This window comes from Augochlora pura, chromosome 10 (assembly GCF_028453695.1).
Source record: "Augochlora pura isolate Apur16 chromosome 10, APUR_v2.2.1, whole genome shotgun sequence".
In the NCBI taxonomy this organism is placed as follows: domain Eukaryota; kingdom Metazoa; phylum Arthropoda; class Insecta; order Hymenoptera; family Halictidae; genus Augochlora; species Augochlora pura.
Genome location: NC_135781.1, coordinates 23,527,075 through 23,554,262, shown reverse-complemented (window position 1 = coordinate 23,554,262; position 27,188 = coordinate 23,527,075). Strand labels below are relative to the sequence as shown.

Sequence of the window (27,188 nt, the reverse complement as noted above, 5' to 3'; positions counted from 1 at the left end):
CTTACGGACATATGCGCACTGACTAATCGTTTTCGAGAAATGGTGGTGTTTTGTCTTTATGAGAATTCTCTGTGCTCATAGTCGCATTGAATAACCAATCAGAATAAGCGAGCAATGATGCAGGATGTCCTCTTTCAATAGTCGACACTCCGGAAGTGATTGTTGAAGGGGTAGGGAAAGAGAGAGAGAGCCCTCACCCTGAGTAACGATTAGATATAACTCCAAATCCTCAATTTCAAGTTCTGTAACGGGGTCGCAGTAGGGGGTATCTACGGGTGTTCAGATATTACAACGAAAACAGAATCGACGCAGACGCAAGCCTTACTTGATTGTTGCGAAAAGTGCGTTGTTTCATCAAACCTGTTCCTAGTGTTTACAATCTTTCTTCGCGAAACTAATCGATGTTATGATTCCAAATCGTTTTTAGTACGTACTTGTGAGACTTTGACAGTGATTTCTTATATTTCTAATTGATTCAGTAGAGACGATTATCGCGACGTATATGGCAGACGAATTTGTGTAGATATATTCGATTGTGTCTTCTCGCGTGTTACTTCAAATTTGTCGTTGTTCATTACGAAAATGGCGAATTATACGGATCGTCAATATTCTTACGGCAATTCCGCACATTCCCGTAGAGATGACAAGAAGTGAACTTTTCAACGACTCTGATGCGGAAGAACTTTATTGAGGGCAAGTAACAAAATCATTTCGGATCGTCAAAGATGGATGCAACAATTGAGAGAGAGTGCAGTGCTTTGGGTGGCCTCTTTCAACAGATTATCACTGACATGAAGGTAAGTAATGCTGTGTTTTTAACATTCGATATTTAAATTTGAAATAATTCGATCGCGTTTTTCCTGTTCATTGTTTTTTGTACGTTTCTTTACCGTTGCACAATTTACGATGCAGGCAAAGGCGCGATGTCGATGCTGTTTCGTTGAATTCTATACTTTTGTAAATACTATGAAATCAGTAGATACAATCATACTAAATAATATGCTCCTTTCGGTTATTATTAGACTATTTATGATCGTTACGGTGCTCTAGTTTTGAAAACTATTCTCCGAAACCATTGAGATATTTAATGCAACAGAATGAGGACAGACGCTAATTTACACATGTTCAAAGTGCTTTGATGTATTGTTCAATCATTTTTAATGACAACTAAACCCGGGTCAATTTTGCAAGGATAGTATTTGAATTTTGAAATTTAGTAAAATAATTATTCGAATGTAATACAAAATTTATAGAAACATAACAAACATTCATTCCAAATGTTTTGAATGTTATAAATATTTAATATGTAATGGTGATTAAAATGGGATAAAACCATCATGAGGAGGATTAAAGTTTTAATGCTTTTATTTGCACAGTTTTAATTTACAAATTTTTATCTATTTATTTATATTTTTTGAAAACAAAATAAAATTTATAGTCTTTATTTATACTTTCTAATATCATATTAATGTATACCTATAGCCAATGTTGGTAAAACATTTAATCATAAATTATAAGTAGGCGTGTGCGATTGCATTATCTGCATTGAACATACAATGTTATTCTGCGATATCACATAGTGCAACTATAGTTACGCAAAAATAAAACATATCTAAATTGATTAAACATAAATATGGAACTGTTACAGACTTTTTTGTTTTTAGAATGGTGCACCATTATGGGAAGATTTAATTTCAAAAGCAACAAAATTACATTCATGCTTGAGGTAATATTCTAGTTTTATTTATTGTATTATGTTACTTAATTTTCAGTATTCTAATGACAAAATATTTTTAATTATATTTTTGTTGATTTTAGGGCTGCTATTTTAGCTGTTTCTGCATACCTTGAAACTTTTCAAAAAATTGCTGATGCTGCAACTAATGCAAGAGGTAAATTATTCATGTTATAACTGCATATGGAAAATTTGTTTTCGGTCTTTTTTGTCATTTAATAAAACCGATACATAACATATTTCAGGTGCAACAAAAGAAATTGGAACTGCTTTAACTAGAATATGTCTTAGACATAAAGCTGTGGAGACACGTATGAAATCCTTCACCAGGTATTTGGTTCTCAATACATTATAATGTTTTTATTAGTGTTTAATATGTGTTTAATATACTTGTTTTTACTAGTGCTATTATGGATTGTTTGGTGTTGCCTCTTCAAGAAAAATTAGAAGACTGGAAAAAGTCTTTAATCCAGTTAGATAAGGAACATGCCAAAGGTTTAATACAGAGCATTATTGCAATAACTTAAATATAAGTTTTGTAGGATTGTAACGTTATCTTCCTCTATATTTGTTGTAGAATATAAGAAAGCTAGAGCAGAATTAAAAAAGCGCTCTACAGATACATTGCGATTACAAAAGAAAAAGGCGCGCAAGGGTCAACATTTGCATGGACAAGGACAATCGCAAAGTCACGGTACTTTGACTGGTGATGTTGAGTTTAACCGAATGCTAGAATCATCTGCTGCAGTTGTCCAAGAAAAACGCCTAAGCTTAGAAGAAACAGAGAGAAAAGCCGTTCGTGCGGCTTTGCTCGAGGAAAGAGGCAGATTTTGTCTTCTCTCAAGATTCCTGAAACCAGTACTCGTTAGTAAACTTAGCAATTAATTAACAATTCTATTTCTCAATAATCCGTACAATAACGTTTACAAAAATGCGTAGGACGAGGAAATTGCTATGCTAATGGAACTGACACGTCTTCAAGAAGTATCTGATCAGTTGCAACGACATGCTGCCTCTCCGGATCGTCTACCACCTGCATCAGAACAAGTGATAACGGATATAAAAGGTTGCGACGTTACACAATGGTCGCTGGCTACGCCTCCTTCCAGTCCTTCTTTGTCTCTTGGATCAAGAAAAAGTTCAATGTGTTCAATCAGCTCTCTAACCAGTAGCAGCAGCGGTTCTTGCAAAAGTCATCCCAGCCCATCTGGTTACCCTTGGCATAGATCACTCTCTCAGGTGAACATTTTGGAAACATACGAAAACATTACTACGTTCTCTTTCTTTATGCTAATCCATTGAACTAGGAATGTTAGCCCTTACAATGCATGGCATATTAGTTTCATTGTTTATGCACCACCTATATACATATATAATATATCATGTAAGTAGTTGCTGGTAGATTATAGCATGAACGCCATTCAATATCAGCTTAGTGTATGTGGTAGTCGATGTTGTACTCGTTGTAGTCTGTCGGTGTCAGGCCCTCCAGCATCAGTGGTATGATGACGCTGCGCCACTTGGCAAACGGTAGTTCCCGTGACTCTGGCTTCACTTCACAGGATACATTATATACACAACCAATTTCCGAGCATCAGGTAAGGTTGCTAGAAATTAGAAGCCTGTAGCGTTTCAGTTTCCTTTTCTTCATTCTCAACGCTAAATAAAGTTTTCTCTATACTTTTCAATGAGTAAAGATTTTTGTTTTGTTGCTGAAGTTAACTGTGTTGTCGTAGGTATCAAATGTGTCTTCTCAAAATAATAAAAATACTGGTTGTACAACATCAAGACCTGTAACCACTGCTACTTGGCCTGACTTGCAGGAAACATCAGCTCAGTTTGACAGACAAAATCAGAACTCGGTCAATGAACGGCCACATACAATTTCTTCCGGTAAGAAAATATGTCCAAAAAGTGTTTGTTTCTTTTTTATAAACCGCATAATTTACTAAATAATGTTATTTGTTGTTGCAGCTTATGAAAAAGGACATCAGAGACCAGCACTCAGCGTTTATACATTCCAAGCTCCGGACAATAGTGGTTGTTGCCATAGTCAACCAGCTTCTCCAGTTTCTTCTTCCTCTTCATGTTCTTCCTCAAATCAACAAGCATCTAGAGTACAATTGCGTAGAAATAATGGTAGTAATCGTCCTCCTATACCAAACAGATGTTCTAGTTTAGAACGGCCAACAGTTCCAGTAAAGAATGAGCCTCCTGGAAGTCCCCGGGGCAAACCTAAATTACCACTTCCAGCTCATTTAGCAAAAGGTACTTTACGTTATTTTAATGAATTATTAGGTTGAACTAAAAATAATTTCCATTTTCATTTTTCAAATTCAAATTCTACACTGTTTAACTATTCTCGTGATTATTAGAACGCCTGTTATTATAACCCTATATAAATATGAGATACGTTTCAGAATTAGTAACTCATCAGTTTCAACAACCAATGTACGTGAACATGCACGAATTAGCAAATCTAGCAGCAACTCGTGCTCAGGAGATGCAACTGCCTCTGCCACCACCTCCTGCGTCGCTAAGTGCATCTGGAACAGAGAAGGTACGATTTCGAATATTTTGGGTTATATAGTTATAATCTATTATTTATATCGATCAATATATTCAGACTGAAGTTACGGAAAAAGATGGTGGAAGTCAAACGTCAGAATCTAGTGCGGAATCTAGTAGTGGCTATGGTAGTCAGACTACTATACCGCATTCTCATTCACTTCAGAATCAAAATGAAAATGTTTGGAACGTGCCTGGTGCTGCCTCTACTTTAACGGTTCGCAGAGGATCGGTGCAGCAAGCGAGTAAACCTCCTCCTCCTACGAGACGTACGTCCACTATCATAACTGCCACGTTTAGTACTCCTGTATCGAGTTCTAACGATGAACGTATTGATAATCCTTGCGACGAGGCTGAAAATCTTCCGCCACCACCAGCGTTCTTGTTAGAGGGTTCTTCACCTACAGCCAGTCCTACTCCTCAACGGTAGGAGATAGTTCTTTGTAGCAATATAGATTTGATGCAATAATTTAATGCAATATATATTGAATATTGTAGGTCGGTCTCAGTGTCAGAAACCGTAAGAACTCTTACAGAGTTGCGCCATACCCCTGCTAGTCCCTCCCTTTTACGGAAGGCTACAGCTCAGACACAAGCGCATAACAATCAGTCCGGCACGTTACAACATAATGCTGTATTACAAGTTACTCGATCTTCTGTTGAACGTTCGTGTGCAGTAATTCGCTCGACTTCTCAAGAACGTGGCACGACCGCTACACAAATGGCTACGATCAATGCAGGTGTAAATATTCAAGGACAAGGGCCAGGAGGAGTAGGTCAAAGCTTCATGGCAGTGCTCAGCGCCAAGCTTATCAACAGTACGACAGGTAATAATGCTGCATGTACTAACAATACCAGTAATAGTCCTAAGTCTTCGAGGAAACACTCTATTGAGCAGCAGACAACGAAAAATACAAAATCGTCGACTGGTTTTCTCGAGACTTTAAACGCTAAACTAGCGCAGCAGCAACAGAATATACAGGGGAATATATCGAGTAAATCAGCAAGTGTAAGACGTATTATGGGTAATCGGGTACCTATCATGGATCCATTGCAAGTTAGAGATTCTTTAATGGATCAAATACGAAGGGGGACCTCTTTGAGGAAAACTAGCGGACCCATCAATGATCGTTCGGCACCTAAGATCTATTGAATACTGTATTACTGATGTTCACGTAAGTTCCTCTATCATCTTTGATGCATTTCATTTGCATTTACGATCGCTGCAACAATCGTTGACCTATCGTTGACGATAAACCTATCTGTGTCGTCAAGCAAATCGGCGTTTGTCACGTGTTGATTGTTTGTACATGTACATTGACGAATGTACATTTGATAATTCAACTTTGCACTTGAGCGCATCAACATCGAAAGTAAAAGAGCAAAGTGAATTAGTTTTACGTGAATTCTTTATTCCATCTTTATTAATTTTATCAAAAATTGCGTAGAAGAGGCAGGCTCTATATTAAATCCATCCTTGACATACAATACTTAGTCGTATTATAATATTATAAATGAAATCGAAGCGAGAATGAAACGATTTTAATTATCCAACTTAGAGTCTGATCTAATTACATTGTAGTATTTGATAATTAATAAGATTCAAGTAATATATGTATATTTATAAAGTGTATTAAAGTAGCACGTATTAATATATATTATTTCAACTCTACTTGGTTCGAGTTGATAATTATTCGAATGCCCGTTGCTTGCCCGTGTAAAGGTAAGCCCGACTGATTTAATACCATAGTAATGATTTAATACGTTATATTTTAATAATCGCAAATGAAAATACGAAATTGAAAACACAAAATTTGCGTATAATTTAATATAGAGCTGGTGTCTTAAACATATATCGTTATCTTGCATATAGTTATATCAATTTGTTTCCTGCATTACCTGTCTTTCATTTTTGTATGGAAAGCGCACAATCGCATCTTTGTTTTGAGACGTCTTTGTCTTTCATGTATTCTCTGTGAAACAGTTTCTAATAGCAAACCATGACATTATCATTATTGGTACGACAGAATTAATTAAACATAAACGATATGATAATTACAGCCCAGGTGGAACGTAATTTTAGAATTAATTTTTGTATCAGTCGCATCTTCCTATAGACGTAAATTTCTTTCAATGCCTATACACTGGTGTAATATTGTACAACATTATAGTATTATCATTTGGTCAGTATTCCTTCTTCTCTACAATAACTGCTAAGCAGTTTATATATGTAATGATGTTTGTTTCTAAATCCATGAAAAAGCGTCTATTCTTGTCAACGCTATAGATTTTAATACATCTTAAGTATTAAAGAAAATATATTTGGAACACATATCAAAACTTTTGTATTGCTGCCTTTTTTGAATATTCTTATAATCTGTATGATACTATTTTACAATAGTTAGTAGGTAATATCGAATCTACAGTTACAATACTTTGAAACGAGATGCATTTATTGAACGCATTTACTGCCAACGACTGATTACTGTTGCCGCTATATTAGGCGAACGATATTTGTCCCAGTACTTTGTTCTGCCTGGGCGACGCTGTTCCAAATATCGGGTAAATGATAAAATAACAATTTATATGTGTGTGTTTGGGGAACAGCGAATATTAACAAAGTTATGCGAAAATTACGATCCTATTGTAACAAAGTATTATTAAGTGTTTTCAGTTTTAAGTTAATTGATCGCGATGGAATTCCAATATCTCTATGCATAGAAATATTATTTATTCGTGCGGAAGATGTATTGCACTTTCAAGATACCTGTTAGAACGATTTATTATCGAAATCTCGTGCGACGCTGACTGGACTGATGAAAATGTTACTGCCAACTCTTTATAAATGTTCAATGTGTTCCTTTCTCATTCCTGAATGACGCGCGATTAGGTTTTGCGTTTAACGGAGCGTCGTGTCGAGTAGTCTCTAGCGAACAATAAATAGTCTTTATTTATTTCGAGCAAGCATTTCACCGTGTACAACGTAAAATAGATATATACATCCAGAAACGATTGCGATTTGATATTTAATGCTGAAAGAAAAAGATATATAAGTAAATAAAAAAATATATATATTCGTATATATATATTATACACATAATAAACATGCGCTCGTACACACAAACATACATACACATCAATGTTCATGGTAGATAGCAAAGATTAATGAAAAAAATGTTATTCTCGAATGTTATCAATATTGCTCCGTAGCCACAGAATATAATATGAATTCAGATCAGCATTAAATGACAAATACTTAGCATAAACAATAGATAACGAACAGAAAAATTTAAAGCCGTAATAAATAAATAAATAAATAACCATAAATTCATTGTAATAAAATAATATTTAATGTAGTACAGTTCGAAGGGTGATTGTTAATTTGTAATAATTATTTCAGTAGCGATCAGATACAAAGATAATAAATAAAAAGTGCAACAAAAATATGTTATATTTGCTTTTTTGTGGATTCATTCTTGCAGTCTCTCCTTCTTTTGACTTTATCTCTCTCTCACACACATAGACACAGGAATCAGATATAAGCTCTACAATAAAAGATGAGCTGATTGATTACGTCGAAAAAGTTTATAATTTAATTACATTTTTATTGATTCGATAAAAAATAAAATGATTCATCCTCGATGTAACAATTCATTTGCAACAAGGATGATAACTGATTTTTTTTTATATTTCTATACGCGATATCTTGTCCTGTCGTTAATATTATCGTATATAATTTACATGTTTGCAGATAAGAAAAAGGGACACAAAGATATTATGTATATAATCTGTGCAATGTTTGCAAATAGCATATCTTCATGATCGAGATTTACAAATGAGCGAGATCTATAATCTAGCTCTAGAATTCAGTGTTGTGTCTAGACTGCGGATTTTTATATATTAATGTGTTAACAAAACTTATTATGATTTTTATTGCGTTTTTTTCAATATAAATTGTCTAGTTCACTCAACAACTTCACCCCTTATTTTGATTATTATAGAACAGCCTATGAAAAGGGGAATTCGTACAAAAATCCGTAATCTAATTATATTACATGTCTAAATAAAAAGTATGTGTTTCGTTCAATCTCCAGCCGGCTGATTCTTTTCCAAATTTGAACACGATGACCTTCGTGCCTCCGCGATTTCTGGGGGCACGCCAGTTTCTATTGGCAATCCGTAAATGTTAAACGTATTATCCAGTGTTTGTCTGTGATCCCCGGAAGAATGATGAGATCCAACAAAGTCGTTCTCCTTGTTTATGATTAACGCGAAAGTCCCAGCTGTGAGAGCATATTTTATTTAAAAATAATAATGTATTGTATTATATTATATTGTGTTAATAGCATATTAGTTATATGTCTTAAGATAAGGATGAAGTTACTAAAGTCCTACGAAATTGCTAGCAACCTCTCCTATCGTCATAGGAAGAAATATAATACTTGAACTACGTACGGGAATCTATCAGAGAACAGGAGCAGCTTGGATCTAGAGTAAACTTGACGGTGGCACGAAGACGTTGCACTTCTCTGGATGCATTTAGATCTATTAACAACCGAGCTTTGCGTAAACGCCTGATTGCTACTTTAACTGCGGCATTCGCTGAGCAATAAACATCGCTGATGTTTGTCGGCAACTTCTCGATACACGTAGGACAAGCTTGATTGTCTTTAGTCAATGCTAAATAAAAATGTAATGTAAAGAATAACAACGGTTACAGTTAAACAGTAATAATCACTAAGCTATAGATCTTTATACATTTTTGCTTTACTTTTATAATGGGGAATTGTATAGTTTACAAAATTATTTTTCCCTTTGTCTTGAAATATGCACAAACATCTACAGTCTAATAAGTGAAAGTAAAACATATTTACGTACATGTAACGTGCATGTCGCTGTTTGTTGTGTAGATTGTCTGATTGTCGTCGAGATCCTCCTACAAAGCAAACAATGTTGAACGACCATAGGTGCAGAAATTGTAAATTCTTTTGATAACTTATTCATGTACCTGTGAAATATCAACGCTCTCTGCCGGAGGTGTTAGAGAGGGGTGGACCAAAATATTTTTACTGCTGGTAGTTTCTGTTTTATAATCAATTGCATCTGATTTCGTGTAAACTGGAATCGGTCCCTCTACTCCCTCTGGAGTTTCTAATTCGTGGCTGACAACAACGAAAGATGGATTTCCTGGTACCTCTAAGTCCTCGATTTCTTTCACGGAAACCGTAGATGGATTTTCTATGTTGCTAAAAATTCCTGTATTAAGATCAATGTTGTCGAAATTAAAAGTGTGACTCCTGTCTAGCTCGTCTGGGGTTAAACCACTGCCAGATTCTACCTGTGGAACTAACAGAACTTTGTCACATTTAGATTTAAAATAGTTGTGATGTTCACTTTATTTTATACTCACTGTTTGAGGGATTGAAGATGGTATTATCGTTGGTTGTTCGTACACGCGTTATGTCTATAGTGTCTTCTCCAATTTTCGGATCTGACTTTTCCACGAACGGCACATTGTCAGTCATCGGTCGTACTCCAGCGATTGATTCTTTGTCAATATTATCCCTAAGCTTTTCTTCTCTATTTACTACATCATCGTGAAGAATATTCAACAAGTTTGGCCCTCTTGAGGATGTAGACTTCCTATCAGCTTCGCTGATCCTATTAATCATCTTACTCCTATTGTTCGCATCCTCTGTAGCCAAGTTCTTCGCTGATTTTTCCACTGATTTGTCTTTGAAATTTTCCCCTGTCAGAAGTAACATATCATCTAAATTCTCTGCGAACAATTGTACAACTGTAAAATTGTCATTTTTTTCAACGGGATCTGCACTGCTACAAGTTGGTGCGAAATTGTATCTCTGAAAATATAGTTTCATTCAGTTTCATGTAATATCATTTTGATACGTTTTCTAGTGAACTTACATTGGATACTGTTAATTCCGGCTGATAGTAATCGTAAAGTTTCACGTTCGCTGGCTCCAGAGAGTCAACTACAGTTTCCCTCATCACCATAAACGAGATACAAGTCTCCTGGTCAGTTAACTTGTCAAAGTAAATAGAAACGACGTCACGGTCTTCTTCGAAACGCTTCACTTCTATGATTAGGATTTTACCGATCATTTGATTGTTCGAACTTCTACGGAATAATTAAGCGATGGACTCTGTGAGTTAAATGACTTACTGGACGATGGTTTTCCTAATAACGAATACAAGCTAGTTCGGTCCGGTGCGTAACCGCTTATCATTCCAACTTCGGCCACAGCCATATTACTTTCTCTATCCGCTATTTTATAACGGGCGCAAATTGTAATTTTCTGTACGGAACATTCGTTCTCGAGAACTCCAGAATGAGCCATTACTGAGAGATCAAACGCGTCAGAGCCGGTGGTGTGCGCAACGTTGTATTTGATGTTGCTCTAAATTTGAAAACAATCAAATAATAAAAAATTAATACCTTTTCTATGAAACTGCTTATTGGAGCTGGAAGTGATTGAAATCTTCCTCTCACCTGTACTAACACGCAGCCCTCGCCTTCCGCAAAGACTTCAACGATGGTCGGCAAAATGGGTAGTTGGATTTGCGTGAGGACCATGCGATTGTCGTTATGCATTCTGTAGACGTGGTCCACTTCCGATGCTGTCACTAGGACCGAGAGATCGGTATTGTTGTTGTTCATTGCCACGGGAAATTTTGTTAGAGCCTCCAGAGCGAGGATAGTGTCTTGCGTGGACGAAAATCCACCCTCGGCGTTTCGTTGCTTTGACATCCAACGAATAGCCTTTAAAGCATGTACCATGTTCACTTCTCCACCTAATTTGATCAACGTGAGCACCGCGTACGCCGTTATTTCAATGCTTAGGCTTAAAGAAGGTTTTGATTTGTCCTCCCACCAAAGGAGATCCTACAAAATACGAGTTATTTTTAGCATACGGAATTTTTGTCTACTTAGCAATATAGCTACCAATCGTAGAGCACCATGTATAAAATGATTTCTCAGTCTGTTCTCGTTTGCAGTCCTTTTTAACCCTCGCAAGGCAGACACTTTTGACGATATTACTTTTCTTTTACTTGTAACCCTGGGTCAAAATAAACCCAAGTTCAGCCATCCGAGGGTTAAGGATAAACTGCTTTTGAAGGGAAACTGTGATGTACAACGTATCTGTTCGTACATTGTGTCGCGTGGCACGATTCATCAGCAATGACACCATCCAGTAAATTTCTGGCGTAGGTCCCAGCAGGGTGAAAGCATATGTAGCGAGGGCAAAGGTATATAAATTCTCGTTGTGTTTTTGCAAACCCAACCTAATACAATCCACGGCCTTGTGGGGGGTCGTCCATTGCGAGAATAATCCAGATTCGATGAAAGAAATTAAAATGTAGGCGGTTAGCGCTGTTGATGAACTGTCATCCTCGAGACCACCCTGCGATAGAAGCATACATTAGTTTAAATTTTTGTTAATAATTTGAAGTTTCGTATGGACGCACCTTCATCGCTTTGTGGAAGACTCTGCCCACCACGGGGAAACAACCGTTCTCCAGTTGCTTCATAAAGATCCATCGAGCAGATAACGACAGGTCATGCTCATCGATGTGAATCAGACCTCGAGCTTGAGCGAACGATTTCAAAACAAACGCCGTTAACCATATGGATCCTTCATCTTCCGAACTTTGCGCTCCGAACGCAGAATATGAGCCATCCGGATGTCTATAGTTCAACTCTCGCTGATATCCTTTGTCATACGTCAAAGATTTGCACTTAACAATAGCTAATTTTTAATAATAACTAGAGCTTTATAACATCAATTTTTACCTTTCTCCATGTTCTTAATAGCTCTCGCTCGAAGCGTTGAGTTCTCAATACCAATAGCCCCCAGATATTTGATCACATGAATATTCGGGACGAAGAGTACCATATTCTGTTCGCCACAGCCCATCGGCAGCTGTACGAGCTTGTCCAAATTTTCGAGAGCTGGTCCTAAAATGTCCCCTATCAAACTCACGTATGCTCTGCCGCTGTTTGGCACAACGTCCTTCGGTAATATTAAATCCCATACAACCATGGAATCATCACTGAACTCCTTTGGACAAATGAACGTCGACTTTGTCTCTTCCACAGGGTAACCCTCCGGTAGAACGAGAATTGGCTTCACAATGGCGTCTCTTAAAGATAAAAACGAATATTGTAATAATAATGGTAAAGTGAATCTTGTTTTTTAAGATAAAGGCGGAAACTTTTATTCTGCATAAGTATCCGCAGATTAATTATTATTATTATGCAAAACAATTTTATCAATAGGTGTCCGGTAACTAAAGTGATGAGAACAGTTACCGTGTGAAGACCAAGGTTTCCGGTCCACATGGTTCTGCGAAATCAGGATCCACTGACGCGGACACTGTGATATTGACTTCTCCTAGAACTCGAGGCCTTAGGATGAACTCGTGAACAACACTTTCCCGCGGACTCACGCAAAACGAAGCGGTAGGATGCGATAAATGTAGGTCAAGTCCTGTTGCCTCTTCCAATTTAATTTTGACCTATGCAATTTTACATGATTTTATACGTTCAACAATTATTTTCGTAAAATAAGTTCAACATTGATTCTATTGTGCTTGATCGGACTTACTGGTAGCCGATGTTGCATGTAATTGAAGAGTGACACCTTCATGTGCAACATTTCTCCTCGTTTTACACTATACGGCAGGGTGTAATCGAGGAAAAATGGTTGGAATGCCGTTATGGTAGTCGGTGGTGCTATCCCGAGGCCGTGTATGGGCGAGATGCATGTTGTGTAACCCATCCAATCGGTGATGGTGTGCGGAAGAGTGCGTTCTATCGTAACCTTACCTTCCTTCCTACGAAAGCGGATGCAATTGAGTAATGTTGTTGAATCGAATTTAAAAAGACAATAATTTTAAATGAGATGAACAATACCCGGCAGGTACAAGTTCCCACAACCATGTTTCAGGAAAATACGACCTCAATGTGGCAGTTCGATCAGCCAAGTGGTCGACATAATCTACTTCAACAGCACCTGCTGCATCGAGGGTTCTGTAGTTTATCAAAGGAACAGCGGTAGGTTGCATTATTTTGACTATGTCTGAAAACAGAGCCATATGCAAACAATTTTTTCGAACTCCAAAAATATAACAAACGACTTGATGTATAGTATATTTACCTAATCCTGCTGAATTCTTGTGTATAGTTCTTCCTGTCGACAAGTCTGCGTATGTCTCATGGTGTACGCATGGTCGCGATGTCAACACTAAATCGCTCATAGTAACTACTCCAAAATCCTATAGAGCAGATGGAAATTGTGTACTTTGATCCGTACCGACATAATTTTTTAAGATTTAGATAAACTTTCGCCGTTAAATAATTCGGCAAAAGTGGATATTTATTATTTGAGTTTATAGCACTTTTCAAGTTTATTTGAAAAACCTATGATTAATATGTCCATATTCACGGTAATTAAAGTATCTTACAATGAAAGCCTGCATGGCATCCAAGTAGGAGACGTCTACAGGGGTGGTTGTCAAGTGTCTCCATCGCATCGCTTCGAATCTCGAGCCAGCTAATTTAATCGCAGGACTAGGCAGGTGATCAATTTCATCCATTGATGTATTGACTTGTGTTGTCATTGTTACTGTAACATTTGCTGTAGCATAATGTCATCATTCAGTGTTTACATCTATGCAAATTAGTTCCCGCTAGAAACGTACGTTTACAGAATAGTCGGCGTGGCAACGAACGAATCGACATTGAATGGAACTGTTTTAACTCGTCGAACGTCTGGCCGATCTCCATCAGATTCTTCTTTGAGCCAGCCATAAAGCGAGTCGATTTGTCGACAGCGGAAATGCTGCAGAACGACCAGGGTGCAGCCTCCACGTGGTACTGAGTCGTGGCTCCCGGTATCTGAACGCTTGTGTGCCAGGCACTCTTCACCTTGTTTTCGAAACAGTGGCCAACCTTGATTGTGTATGTGGCCGCAACAACTTCTCCATCGGCTCGGACATAATAGAGCAATAATTCCGAAACTGGAGCCATGCCCGGGGTAACTTTTACGCTCAACGGGAATCTAGTTATGGGAAAAGTGAATTATATAAATTCGATAAAAAATTTAGCGGTTAAAATGATTTATCATATCAGCTAATCGGAGACTTTAATATACCTATGCACGACTGTGCTTTGCTCTGTTTTGTTCGCCGAGGAATTACCAGCGCCCAGTAGATTACGAAACTCTGAATAATTTAATATGGTATCTTTGGTGGGCTTGTGTTTCACATGGCCGTGTATCAAAAGACCTCCCTTCGAATTGATCGAACAATGAAATGAAATCGATTCGTTGATATGACTGTTAGCCGGGATGGTGTACATCACGTTGAATGAATATTTCTCGCCGCATACAATAGGCTGATTTCCTCGCGCTATTCCCAAGTAGCTGTCGGATGGTGAATACCAATCGGGTACGACGATGCGCGCTAAAGGTTGATCCATGAACACCTAACAGACAATTATCCGATGTATCAGTTTGTGAAAGAAATACGATAAACGCTACTTTTTAATCGTGCCCTGGTCGCTAGGACATCATTTCGTTAAATGTGATTATTGGACTGTGGATTTTATGCATTTATAAGAAAAATGGATAAACAAAACATAGACCAGTGAAGACACAAGAAGGATTTAAAAATACTATTGCATTAATATCACAGTATTAACATGATTCAAAAAATAAATACATTTTCATCCAATTTCTGTTTTATATAATTGACGAAAAACATTTTGTTTCGCAATCTAATGATTATGTATTTAAGTATTTAATTTATACTCACCCACCACCGTTTATCCGGCGAGTAGTATTTCGTGGGATAGTCGACACCGGTGGCAATAAATTTCAATTCAACAATATTTTTCTGGCGTGGAGGAACGACAAAGTCGATGAAACCGTCGACAGCTGATCTGAAATTACGACATTCCACCATTTCTCCTCGTAATTCCCCTTTTTCTAGAACTTGTAAGCAAAGTTGAATCTTCTCGTTCGGAGCCGGAGTATTATCTTGTCGTAGAACTCGTAGCTAATAAGGAAACGCAAGTGGATTAAAGAGGATACTTCAGCCACTTGATCAATTTCTTAAGCTTTCATTATTTTAGTTATTTCTATAGTTTCTTGCGAATTTATAGGTAAAATATATTGCAAGGAGGATACCTTTCCATGATAAGGCAAGCCCTGTTTAAAGTACTTTGGTGTGTGCGGCAGGAATTCCAGTTTCAAGGCCTGATTCACGACCATTGTCTGACTAATGGTAGATTCGACTACGCCTGTTCCAGCTTCTGTGAAATTCGCGATCACTACGATGCTGTCGGGAGTCATCTGCCAACAATCTAGCCCGAGATCTGATCCAGACACTACGAAATCGGTGCATCCGTCCGGAGAGACCACCTAAAACGTGTGTTCATTAAAACTAAATTTATTTAGATGTTTCTTCGGCAACAACAAACTTATAGTTCGACGAAAACAGTGAAATTTTCACCTTGGTCTCGTAATCTATTTCCAGCAGTTTTACTACCCCCCTCCAATTTGGTACTTGTGAGATCGATTTCAATCGCAATGTACCTTTAACAGGTTTACCGTAACTGTATCTGTGGGGCAATGTTCAGCTTCAGTTGATTTATTTTAGTTCCATTTAAAAAGTAACAACTATAAGATACATGATAAAGTTAACAAATGAAGAAGCCCATCAAAGGGTTCTCGGTAGCTAAAATGTCTCGGTAGATAATGGTAGTAAAATCAAGCGTAATTGTGATAATTACTTGGCACAAATAGTCCAAGTGACATTATCCGCGTCGGCTAAAATATACCCTGGCGATTTGATTGTGACTTGGAACCTTTGTAGCACGTATTTCGTTACTTCAAATGTAGCCGTGTGAAGCAGCAGCGGATGCGATCTTTTCTTTTCCACTTTGATTTTCCATGTTCCCTGTCGTAACCAAGGAATCATTATTTCAGTTAGATTCATTAAAAGAAATAAACGCACTCTTTTACCGAGCTTTGTTCCGATGATAAAGGAAATAGCAACTGCGCCATGCCGTTCTCCGTATTCACATTTGTCCACTGCGCGACCCTTATCTCCGATGGATTTTCAATCCATACTTTGGGGATCTGTACAAGACGGAAACAGCGTTTGAAGAAATTTCAAGAAAATAATCTATAATAAAAGAGAGATTTTATACCCACCGACTCCTTCCAAATTTTCAAGTCGTGTTTAAGCATAACGATCCTAATGTTCACATCTTGGCCTGGTTTATATACAGCCTTGTCCGTTTCCACGAAAGTCAACAAAGAATCATGCTCGATATAACACTTTTCTTCTGCGTCGACCACATAATTTAGGTGATCGATTCGTATTTGTAACCGTAAGTACGCGGTTGTGTGTTCCGTTGACGGTACCACTAATTCCAAACACGTTTCCGCACCTAAAACATCCGAAAAATCAGCGCTATTTATATAAATCAAATAAATGAAAGGTGGCGTGGTGTAAACTTAATTAATGTCTGATACCGACGTGGCGGTTTTCCCTATCGCAACGACTACAAAACATAACATAACTACATTCGTACAAAGGGATGTCCCTAATTGATAAATTGATACTAAGAAGACAATCTAACCGTGCGTCGATTTAGCTGATTGTTGGATCTACAATTACCTATATGTATCAGGACATCATGAAGGTTACAATTTTACTTTACGATGCCTTTGAAAACTGGTAAATTGGTACACTTCCATGGCGGATGTTTAAACATGAAGAAATATTAATTATGGAATGGAGAATAAGCTTAATTTTTTTCAAGCAGAATACGTTTTGTAAAATAATGGTTCGTGTAATAAAATATTTTGTCTTAGAATACTGGAATGGGTCGCTAAATCCAAAATAAAATAGATAGAGAGAATAAAATATTTTTTAATGATTGTGCAAGCATCAGATGGGTCCATTTTGGAACCGTTTTATTGTCGAGCTGTTACGGACGAGCTTCTACAGCAGGCACTTTAAGTATTTTGCACAATTGTGTTATGTTTCATCGTCCCTAAGATATTGATATATCAAACATATTTATTCAACGAAGTCGAACCTTGATCGAGTTAAATAGCCAATCTTCGTTATTCACCCCGTATATAACAATATAAATAGGTTTCCCATGTATTCCAGCGATTGCTTATTTCCCCTCCAGAGAGGGAGTCGGCCAATTCAGTTCCCCCACAGGAAGCGACGACAATTTCAATTTACGATCTGTTTAAAGAGCCCGACGCGAGACGAAAGGACCGATCGACACCAGAAATAAAAAGAACTGAATCATGGAAAATGGTACTTCGAAAAGCAAAGCTAACTAAAACTAAGCGATGCTATCGTTGCGACCCAGGAAAGGGGAACCGTGTTTAGAGAAAGCCTGTTATTGTATATTTGCATTATTCTGTGCGAAACGCTTAGGGAATATTACAGTTTCGTTGATGCAATAACAAGTTAATGCAATTTTTCGCGTAAATTTAATTCGAAGCTCCTAAACGATACTACGAAGCTGCATCTCGTTAAATAGATTCAAAGCGACACGAACCACAAATAAAATGCCATCTGCATATTATTCCTGGAATTTCTTATCATTCCGACATTGATAAAACTAGATGTAAAGGACACTCTTAAATACACAACAATAGGTCAGAGGTCTAGATTCAGATAAAGAGACAGCAATTATTACAATAAATGTTCTTTGAAACGTGTGATTTTGTAATAGAACTTTTGCCGCGCGATTATATTATAAGTCTCCATAAAATTGTTATTTATTACTGTTATTTATTATATACTGTTTAATTTTTTAAATGCTATTTAATAGCTTTTTCTACGTAACTACCTGATAATAATATGGAAGAAGTGGACGACATCAATTCCATGCTTGGGGACAACAAATCGAGTCTGATAACAGCCGGTGGCTCCAAATTGTGCAGAGAAAGGCACCCACGCTCAACCTCACCGGCTAACAATACTTGCGGCATCGTAAAAACATATCCCCTGAAAGCAAACCCGATCAATTTTGCCGTATACATTTCTCATCGATGGATCCACAAAAGATGAATAAAGCACAGACTTGTCTTGCACAGGTAAAAATACGAAGAGCGAGAGGAAGCCCGCGAAATTTATATTTCAAAAATTGTGCAACCAAAGTTGCCTACAATTGAATGCCGTTTCGTTTCTCATCCAGTTTGTCGCTTTATAAAAGAAATTGAATGGAATTACAATTTCCTTAAAATGCTTGGAAGACGTAAATCTGTATAAAGTTCTGCAATTCAATGAATCGATATTTATTGATTATCACTTACCGATCAACCGCCTCTTTGGAGGGATGCAAAAACGCTACCAAACAAACAAGCACCGAAAACACGTGTTTCTCCATCATATATGTATATGGTTCAAGATGTACACACTGTTTATTCCCGGAGTACCGTCCCCGCGAACATGTTTCACGAACTGTTCACGACTGGTCCCAGACTAGTTTGATAAACGCAGTGTACAATTTCCTGTGCAATAAAAGAACGTGATCGATACGCGTAGCTGCACGCTGCGCGCAGACTGAAACCATGAAATTCATTCGGTCCCTCTTATTAATCCTCTGAATAAGGAGAAGGGTTACGGCGTTCGACTGATACCGATTAAAATCGGTATTATAGAATTATCTGAAATTGCAATTATCGTTTTAATCTATTCAATATTTTATTTTCATAGTTACGTTCGATATTAAAATCGAAAATTAAAATCTCGAATCTATTCGAAAGGAAGGGACCTTGAAGGCAATGCTACGTTGCTGAAGAAAATGGATTATGTGCTTTGATTTCGACTCATTCGAAAGTATACGTGTGTTTTGAAAAGTATTTATTAGATGTTAATAATATCGAGGGTGTATTAATCTTCACGGTTCGTTATTAGTTCTTAAACGAATGATACGATTAAAGTTTCATGAATGCAATATTTTCAAAATTCATCTGACAAGAAAGAGGTTAGAGTACTTGTTAAATACCCAATCAATACGAACTTTGGATGGTCTGTCAGATAGTAAAAAATGTCTTTTCTACGTGGCTCCGCGCATTTTGTCTGGTGCACGACTAGTGTCCTTGGAAAAGGTGCAACCGGCACAGTTTTTCAAGGTGTCAATAAAGACAATGGGGAACCTGTCGCGGTTAAAACGTTTAATCAGTTGAGTCATATGCGTCCTCGTGACGTACAAATGCGAGAATTTGAGATCCTTAAGAGGGTCAATCATAAAAATATTGTTCAGTTATTGGCTATAGAAGAAGAGAAAGATGGTCGTGGGACTGTGATTGTTATGGAACTCTGCACTGGAGGCAGTCTTTTTAATATCCTCGATGATCCTGAGAATACATTTGGACTCGCAGAAAGCGAATTTTTGCTGGTTCTAGAACATGTAACTGCCGGAATGAAGCATTTGCGTGATAAGAATTTAGTACACAGAGACTTAAAACCAGGTATGCAAGTCATAATGTTAACAGTCAAAGATAGGTCAGATACTTAAACGACTTATAGTACTTACAGAGAAAAGTGGAAACAATTTAGTATAAAATCAACTTACAAAAATGAGTAGAAAATGTTGTAACTCCTTTAAGTATCAAAGCCTCTTTTTAGGATCTTGAATAATTAAGATTATAGTACTTAATCATTGTTTACTTCATATAGTAATTTTATTGTGAATTTTCTGATAGGTAATATAATGAAATTTATTGATGATGATGGTAGCACTATTTATAAGCTTACGGATTTTGGTGCTGCGAGAGAGTTGCAAGAAGACCAGCAGTTTGTATCTCTGTATGGCACCGAGGAATACTTGCATCCAGATATATATGAACGGGCTATCTTACGCAAAACTGTAGGAAAAACATTTGGAGCAACGGTAGATCTATGGTCGATAGGTGTAACGTTATATCATGTAGCTACAGGACATTTACCCTTTAGACCATTTGGTGGACGTAGAAATAAGGAGACAATGTTTTATATTACCACAGAAAAAGCCACTGGAGTTATATCGGGTGTGCAAACATCAGAAAATGGGCCAATCGAATGGAGCAGAGAATTGCCACAAAATTGTCAATTAAGTGCTGAGTTAAAAAAGATTGTGACTCCTTTATTAGCTGGGTTACTAGAGGTTGACCCACAAAAAATATGGAGTTTCGACCGATTTTTCACGGAAGTTACCGAAACTCTCTCCAGGAAACGTGTGTACGTATTTAACGTTCACACAAGCAGCTTGATAAAAGTCTTCTTGCATCCTGAAGAAAAGCTAACAGCGTTACAGTTACACATTCATGAACAAACCGACATTCTGCCACATGTTCAAATTCTTCTGTATGGAGATGTATTTTTAACAAGTATCGTCGAAGAATCCACGCCTGGGAAAGCATATCCAGATACGTCAGAGGATAAACCATTGATGTTATTCTCCAAAGAAAATAATAACATCACTCTACCAATGGACCCAGAACTGCCCAAATTTCCAGTATTCCCAAATTTGGTATCTGTAGAAAATGATGCTAGTCAAGCAAAAGTAGCTTGTTCAATTGGATATGTATGTAAGAGAAGAATCGATAAAGTGGTATTGTGCAGCAAGTTGTCGCAAAATGCAATGAAGGCATTCTGTGATTTCGTTTTGAGAGAAATTACAAGATTGTTAGAAAAATGTCAACATTTAAAAGATTTTACTAAAGCTGTAGAAGACACGACAATAGCAGTAGAAAGATATGAAAATCTTGTTCGACAGATTTACAAGAAATTCGGAATTCAGAATAGTTTGGAGTCAAAAAATTGGAAGAAGGAGCTAGATTTAAAGACTAAGGAGTTTCTGACTGAATTGGCTCCTGCGGTAACGCAACTTCATCAGAGGTGTAGATTTATAAATTTACCATTCCTTGTATTCAAATGAAGTATACTTTTTTAAGAAGGTATTTATTTTTTTAAATACAGGTGTGCAAAAGATGGCAGTAAATTACGTGCTGGATGGCAGACTAGTAATGTCGGGCTACAGTGTCCATGGGCACGTCAAAAAGCAGCAACTCTAGTGGATCGTTTACGAGATGGCTGGCAACATTTGTTAAGAGATAGAGCCACCCGTAGCCTCACGTATAATGATGAACAATTTCATGTATTGGAACGAATAAAGGTATTTTAAACGAAACACATTGTAAAATAAGTGCAAGAAGAAGCGGAATTATAAAATAGAATTTATTATCTAATTCTGTAATTTCTTTTTTTAGGTAACAGAAGCGGGACAGAGGATAAAGACTATTTTAGAATTGTTTTGCATACCGTCGATAGTGAAAAAATGTGAATATGTTGCTGACTGGTACAAAATTGCGCAAACTATTTTCCTACAGACTCAAATATTAGACAAAGACGTAGATAATTACGAGCATGTATTACAAGCATACTCGTATCGTTTGTCACAAGAAAGTAAAGAACCTTACGAAAACATTTTACACTTGATAGATCCAGGAAAATTGAAAACAATTGAAAAAACTAATCAACCTGACCAAGAAATTACAACAGTATGTAAAAAGCTATGTGTTGCGCAAGAACACATTACAATGCTCCTGTACACAAACGAATTACTTATTGATCAACTTAATTCTTTATCGACACCTGAAGATCTAGACGATGATTCAGAATAGATATCATTTAACAATTTCTACTTTAACTTTTAGCATTTCCTTTAATTTTTTAAAGATTAAGAGTTCATAGTAATACGAAATAAACAATGTACAGTATGGTTATTTAGATGAGCACATTAAGAGAGAATGTACAGTGTAAGAACTATAAATTATTTTCCTTTGTTAGGCAAGGAATATAAGTGGAAATTGCTATATTTTGTGTAAATATGTGTAAAATGACTACAGATTATATCTAATATACCAGAATGTTCATATGCTTGTGTGTTCATCTGTCGCCTAAAAACTTTTCAATCGAAATTTTTGAACAAGCCGAGTAGTGAAGCTAATTTTTCCATATTTGTAATATATGTGTACAACGTTAATATTTGTGAATTATAAGACGGACCATTTTCATCCATATCGACTGTGCCTATTCAACTTTTGTTCGAATACAAAAGACAGTAGATATGTCATTGTATATTAATACATTATTATGTTTGTACAGTAAAAAAAATAGATATATACATATACCAGTTTACCTACATAAAAATTATTATTTATAACAATTAAAAATTTATGTTTATATAAATCTTACAGTAATACTTTCTTCATACAATTTCTCATAATTTTTGTTGATAATGAAATATCATGAAAGCGAGTAATTTGTATATTTTCATTGTATGATAGTATTTGTAACTAAATGACCAGATTTTTCATAAACATTTATAATTATGTGTTTTGATCACGAATACAATAGAAAAATATTTTATATTTACATATCATTATGATTTGTATTTTTTTCTATCAAATTCGTTAATCGTTGTTTACGCTTTTGTTCTTTATGTCGTTTTTGAACAATGTGGAAGTGTTTTAACAATTCAGGAAAATCAAACATTGTTTCTGAGGGTTTTGAACTTGATGAAGTTGCAGGTATAGCATTCGTCTTTGGCGGAATTGCTGCTAAACGCTTCTGTAGTGTTGCATATGCCTCGCTTTGAGGAAGAATCATGAGGAGACCATAAAGTGCATACACCAGTGCATCGTTCTTTTCTCTTTCAAGAAGTTGCAATCTTAGATCTGAAATAAATTGATTTTTTATACATGTAAATTTTAGTTAAAAATTTTGGAATATACATGTACAAATTTCGGTTCATATTCAGTACTTACACGTAAATATTGGTGATTCGATCAGCTGTACTAATTTATCAATTTCTATAAGAAATTCGACAGTAACTTCTATATTTTCACTACATTAGGTTTCAGTTAAGTATAATTATAGATGTAATACACTATTGCCTTGAATATCATAAGTAATGAATTATTAGGAGCACAAATTAGTTCGGTCCGTTTTCAAAAGATAGCTCTAACTGTTATGACTGTTTCATAGTAACAATTGATTTCAATTGTTTCTGAGAGATTAGATATCTGCCAATAACATTCAGTTTATATTGCTTTGAGTTTCATTTAATACACCTGTTTCTTACTCTGTTGAATATGTCAAGTTTTGTGTTAACTAAGCAGCATTTGCGGGAGATTTTAGTTTTCTGCTTTAATTGGAAGAAAAGTGCAGCTGAAGCACATCGAATGCTTGTTCAAGTCTACAGAGACAATGCTCCAACTGATAAATCATGTAGGGAATGGTTTCGACGCTTTAAGAATGGTGATTTTCGCGTTAAAGACAAGCCTCGCTCTGGGCAGCCAAAAAAATTTGAAGAGAAACAATTAGAGACATTACTCGATGAAGATCCGAGTCAAACTCAAGAGGAGCTTGCAGCATCATTGAGAGTTACCCAACAAGCAGTTTCCGTACGATTGAAATCCATGGGAATGATTGACAAGCAAGGCAATTGGGTACGATCGGAGACATGACAAAGTCATTCTTCTCCATGATAACGTTCGGCCTCATGTCGCAAAAGTTGTGAAAAATTATTTGGAAACGCTCAAGTGGGATATTTTACCGCACCCGCCGGACATTGTTCCTTCTGATTACTGGTTGTTCCGGCAGATGCAGCACGATTTGGCGGGTCACAGATTCACTTCTCTCGCAGAAATCGAAAATTGGCTTGTAACTTGGATCACCTCAAAAGACGAGATATATTTTGAGATGGAATTCGAAAATTGCCTGAGAGGTGGGGAAAAGTAGTAAACAGCGATGGACAATACTTTGATTAATCTGTTAATTCATTTTGTTCTAAAAATAAATGCATTTTCCACCACAAAAGAACGGACCGAACTAATTTGTACTCCCAATATATATAATAATAAAGGATACAATGATCTTATAATATTGCATGCATGTCCATAATGCTGCGATAAAAGACATAAAGCAACAGTTGCAACTGGATTATGGCACCAGGAAACATATAAACATGTGAATAATTCACAGCTTTCCTGCAATTATGCACAATTTGTAAAGAGTAGTCAAATTATTAGATAGAAAAAAGAACTTACAATAGAATCTAAGTCTTTAAGTTTATTTCGTAAGTCGAATAGTTCCGAACTCGTCAATAGTATAACATTTAAAGTTTGTATCATTGTGCAAGCGAAACTCAAGTTTTGTTCATCCAACAATATTTTTGCCAGTGTTTTATAAATATCTTCAGCACTCAATAATACGCACAATTCTCTTATGATAAATGCTCCTCTCTCTACCAACAAATTCCTGTCAGTTGAAAAAAGTCTTAATAAATTTACTATAAATTTGGTGAAGTATCTGTTTTGCATTTCTGCATTTGAATCCATAGTAGCTGCTTCCGGAGACTTTGAACTGATTATTTCAGCCATAACTACCAGAGTTTGTTGAACTACTTCATCAGAATTATCGCTCAAGGACTTCATTAAAATCGGGAACAAATTATCGATATGACAAAACATTTTGTGTGGAATGTGTATAAACAAATGATGTATCCATTTCAAAACAGCTACTTTTGTCTGAACTGATATATACATTAAATGTTTCGTTAGCACTTCGACTACGCTAGGTAAGTCTAAAGTTTCTGCTAAAGAATCATTGTGACTGGCATCTAGGAAAGAAGATAAGTTATAAAATAAATAAGTTATAATATGTAAAGAATACCTTAGAAAATGCAATTTACCTTGTACAGGTTGCTCACGTTTTTCTGATGTGTTATTTAAAACTTGTACATTTTTCATAGTTATCAACTTCATCAAATTTGCGTTTACTTGAGTAGCAGTTTGTTTAATACTTTTTCTAGTATCGCCGTCGTACGCTAAACAGGGTAGAACAGCTATAAGTATGCCAGACATATAAGGAAGCATAAGAGGACCAGATAAATGTACAAATTCTTTGATCCATGTGATTGCTGTTAATTGTAGCAATTCGTCTGTGCTTTGTGCATGTGTAATTAATATGTTTATCATTCCAGGAAAATCCACCCTACTTGGATTAGTCTTTATACTGCGTAAAAATTCACCAAGAACTGTATCGGTAACTTTCTTAATTTCTGGTGTTGGATCCTCTAGTATTTTAAATAGACCATCGAGAATCTCAGGTAAAAATATAATAAAATCCATGTTAGGTACAGCATCCAAGACAGACACCCATGCTATTACAAACTGTCTACCAAATGGGTTTTTTGTACAAATACGTTCTCTTAATAGTGGCATAAATCCGACTAGATCAAACAAACCACTTTCTGTGACAATATCCTGAAATTACAGCTTATAGAAATATAATTAGGAACATAGGAACATAGGAACTACAGATTATAATTACCTTCATTAGTCTATCAAGTAGTTCAGTAGCATTTTTTACATGTTGTTCTGAATCACATGCTAGTTTACTAAGTGCTGCAAAAATATCTGTAAATTGTGGTAATACAGCGCCTCTAGCTACTTTTACCACATTGTATAAACTTTCGCAAGCATAATATCTTACATTCAAATCAGAGTCACAAAAACAAGCCAAAATAGGATGAATTAAATCTTCTATGTACTGGCCAGTGTCTTTTCCTAAACCTACTGCTATTGCTGCTAAACCAATTAAACCACCTTTACGTGTATGTGGGTTTTGCGAAGTGGCTAAATCCTGACCCAATACTTTTAAAAGTCGTTTAATCTGAACGGTATTATTATGAGCAGCAAATTCTTTAACCATTCTAAAATGAGATATAGGTAAAATAATAGTCAAATTGTATGAGCAATAATGTAAGACAAGAATATCAGTAAACAAAGTTCATAACCTCACTTTTCTATTTCCAAAGCAGCCGCTTTTCGTTTCTCGTAAAGCTTGTCATTTAGAGAACGTACACAAGCTGCACTCAGAGGTGCATAATCCCTTTCCGACATCATTTTTAAATATTTTGACTTAAGTCTTAAAAATGCTGCACCAATATGTTAAAGCTGGCAAAAATGACAGCTGATCTATCAATCTCAAATGATCTCAAATCACCTGTTCATCTTTATGCGTTTTAGCGCATGTGTAGTTATTCTTCAATCACAGCGATGGCGCTACTTAAAGTGGCGATTTTGTCAACTAATTCAGAAATTGGGAAGTAGTAGAATTGGGAAATCATGCAAGATACGCGGTAATTTTAAGCAAGTGTTTAATATAGTTACTAACAAGATGTTGTTTACATATGGCTTATAGTTTTTAAGATATTTAATGTTATATTTGTTAGTGTTAATGTCAGAAAGTTAAGCCGCTGCGCTGTACCGCGTTACGTTCAGGTATACCAGAGAAGTGTTCATATACGATGATGAAACAGTAAAGAGGTAGAAGGTTTAGAAAATGATTTAATTAATTTGTTGGCTAATTGAATTTATGATACTAAGTAATTTTATTGTTACTATGCATAAATGTTTATTGTAGGTTAATTTTAACCTCTTTTTAACTATACAAGTTTAATACAGGGTATCGTGATGGAGAAAATGTCAGGAAGAAATTTTAATATTTCATGTCAATACCGTGGCCAAGGGCGCAGTAGAGGTTTTGAGAATACTCGACCTCATGGTCAAACTCGTTATAAACGAGATTTAGGAGAGGACATGCCAATACAATTTATATTGCAGCAGATTTCGAGAAGACATAATTTATAGATACGTATTATATTTATATTATATGTACATAATTTCTCAGTGTTGAAACTTAAATGTCTCACTTACCTTTTTAATGGTATCTCGGGTGCGCGTGGTAGAATAATAAAGGAACCCGTGTACGT

At 36.3% G+C, this 27,188-nt stretch overlaps 4 protein-coding genes across 11 annotated transcripts; 2 read left to right on the top strand and 2 right to left on the bottom strand.

Moving 5' to 3' along the window:
- The first annotated feature begins 58 nt into the window (after positions 1-58).
- Positions 59-7,507, top strand: LOC144476484 (uncharacterized). 5 transcript variants are annotated; one of them, XM_078193510.1, is made up of 14 exons: positions 60-341; positions 639-797; positions 1,665-1,726; positions 1,819-1,892; positions 1,981-2,065; positions 2,139-2,230; positions 2,313-2,599; positions 2,675-2,974; positions 3,205-3,333; positions 3,472-3,628; positions 3,710-4,003; positions 4,156-4,295; positions 4,362-4,729; positions 4,802-7,507. In XM_078193510.1, the coding sequence occupies exons 2-14, from the start codon at positions 726-728 to the stop codon at positions 5,454-5,456; spliced, it is 2,715 nt and encodes a 904-aa protein (XP_078049636.1). In that variant the 5' UTR covers positions 60-341; positions 639-725; the 3' UTR covers positions 5,457-7,507. The 5 variants fall into 5 exon arrangements, with proteins under 5 accessions (XP_078049637.1, XP_078049638.1, XP_078049636.1 ...); XM_078193511.1 differs by having other exon boundaries at positions 59-797; positions 3,559-3,628; XM_078193512.1 differs by having other exon boundaries at positions 59-797; positions 4,470-4,729.
- A 123-nt stretch (positions 7,508-7,630) lies between these two features.
- Positions 7,631-18,894, bottom strand: LOC144476483 (murinoglobulin-1). Of its 2 annotated transcripts, none has more exons than XM_078193508.1 (26): positions 18,676-18,894; positions 18,210-18,367; positions 16,543-16,781; positions 16,351-16,467; positions 16,119-16,285; positions 15,839-15,947; positions 15,514-15,747; positions 15,140-15,382; positions 14,479-14,810; positions 14,027-14,385; positions 13,790-13,962; positions 13,483-13,600; positions 13,239-13,404; positions 12,931-13,159; positions 12,636-12,841; positions 12,117-12,466; positions 11,792-12,036; positions 11,476-11,727; positions 10,815-11,207; positions 10,488-10,722; positions 10,229-10,401; positions 9,714-10,164; positions 9,312-9,649; positions 9,182-9,239; positions 8,759-8,983; positions 7,631-8,586 (listed from the first exon to the last, which is right to left on the bottom strand). In XM_078193508.1, exons 1-26 carry the CDS (start codon positions 18,750-18,752, stop codon positions 8,387-8,389), a joined length of 5,847 nt encoding a protein of 1,948 aa, XP_078049634.1. In that variant the 5' UTR covers positions 18,753-18,894; the 3' UTR covers positions 7,631-8,386. The 2 variants fall into 2 exon arrangements, with proteins under 2 accessions (XP_078049634.1, XP_078049635.1); XM_078193509.1 differs by having other exon boundaries at positions 13,790-13,950.
- Positions 18,895-18,992: 98 nt separating this feature from the next.
- On the top strand, positions 18,993-22,275 carry Ikkepsilon (I-kappaB kinase epsilon). 2 transcript variants are annotated; one of them, XM_078193519.1, is made up of 5 exons: positions 18,993-19,836; positions 20,071-20,277; positions 20,371-21,244; positions 21,326-21,521; positions 21,616-22,275. In XM_078193519.1, the coding sequence occupies exons 1-5, from the start codon at positions 19,413-19,415 to the stop codon at positions 22,027-22,029; spliced, it is 2,115 nt and encodes a 704-aa protein (XP_078049645.1). In that variant the 5' UTR covers positions 18,993-19,412; the 3' UTR covers positions 22,030-22,275. The 2 variants fall into 2 exon arrangements, with proteins under 2 accessions (XP_078049645.1, XP_078049644.1); XM_078193518.1 differs by having other exon boundaries at positions 18,994-19,836; positions 20,071-21,244.
- A 267-nt stretch (positions 22,276-22,542) lies between these two features.
- Positions 22,543-26,419, bottom strand: LOC144476485 (protein VAC14 homolog). Of its 2 annotated transcripts, XM_078193517.1 has the most exons (7): positions 26,216-26,419; positions 25,745-26,126; positions 25,104-25,677; positions 24,460-25,031; positions 24,281-24,399; positions 23,176-23,255; positions 22,543-23,085 (listed from the first exon to the last, which is right to left on the bottom strand). In XM_078193517.1, the coding sequence occupies exons 1-7, from the start codon at positions 26,317-26,319 to the stop codon at positions 22,781-22,783; spliced, it is 2,136 nt and encodes a 711-aa protein (XP_078049643.1). In that variant the 5' UTR covers positions 26,320-26,419; the 3' UTR covers positions 22,543-22,780. The 2 variants fall into 2 exon arrangements, with proteins under 2 accessions (XP_078049643.1, XP_078049642.1); XM_078193516.1 differs by having other exon boundaries at positions 24,460-25,677.
- Between the last annotated feature and the right edge of the window lie 769 nt (positions 26,420-27,188).

Coding starts and splice junctions, on each gene's coding strand:
- LOC144476485 (XM_078193516.1), bottom strand. CDS start 26,319: ATGATGTCGGAAAGGGATTATGCACCTCTGAGTGCAGCTTGTGTACGT. Junction 24,400..24,459: donor TTAAAGACTTAGATTCTATT/GTAAGTTCTTTT, acceptor GCATAATTGCAG/GAAAGCTGTGAATTATTCAC. Junction 23,256..24,280: donor TGCAATATTATAAGATCATT/GTATCCTTTATT, acceptor AACCTAATGTAG/TGAAAATATAGAAGTTACTG.
- LOC144476484 (XM_078193510.1), top strand. CDS start 726: ATGGATGCAACAATTGAGAGAGAGTGCAGTGCTTTGGGTGGCCTCTTT. Junction 1,727..1,818: donor AAATTACATTCATGCTTGAG/GTAATATTCTAG, acceptor TGTTGATTTTAG/GGCTGCTATTTTAGCTGTTT. Junction 2,600..2,674: donor GATTCCTGAAACCAGTACTC/GTTAGTAAACTT, acceptor AAAAATGCGTAG/GACGAGGAAATTGCTATGCT.
- LOC144476483 (XM_078193508.1), bottom strand. CDS start 18,752: ATGATGGAGAAACACGTGTTTTCGGTGCTTGTTTGTTTGGTAGCGTTT. Junction 13,963..14,026: donor ACGCCGACTATTCTGTAAAC/GTACGTTTCTAG, acceptor ATTATGCTACAG/CAAATGTTACAGTAACAATG. Junction 13,405..13,482: donor CAAGAATTCAGCAGGATTAG/GTAAATATACTA, acceptor CTCTGTTTTCAG/ACATAGTCAAAATAATGCAA.
- Ikkepsilon (XM_078193518.1), top strand. CDS start 19,413: ATGTCTTTTCTACGTGGCTCCGCGCATTTTGTCTGGTGCACGACTAGT. Junction 19,837..20,070: donor ACACAGAGACTTAAAACCAG/GTATGCAAGTCA, acceptor ATTTTCTGATAG/GTAATATAATGAAATTTATT. Junction 21,245..21,325: donor GTAACGCAACTTCATCAGAG/GTGTAGATTTAT, acceptor TTTTAAATACAG/GTGTGCAAAAGATGGCAGTA.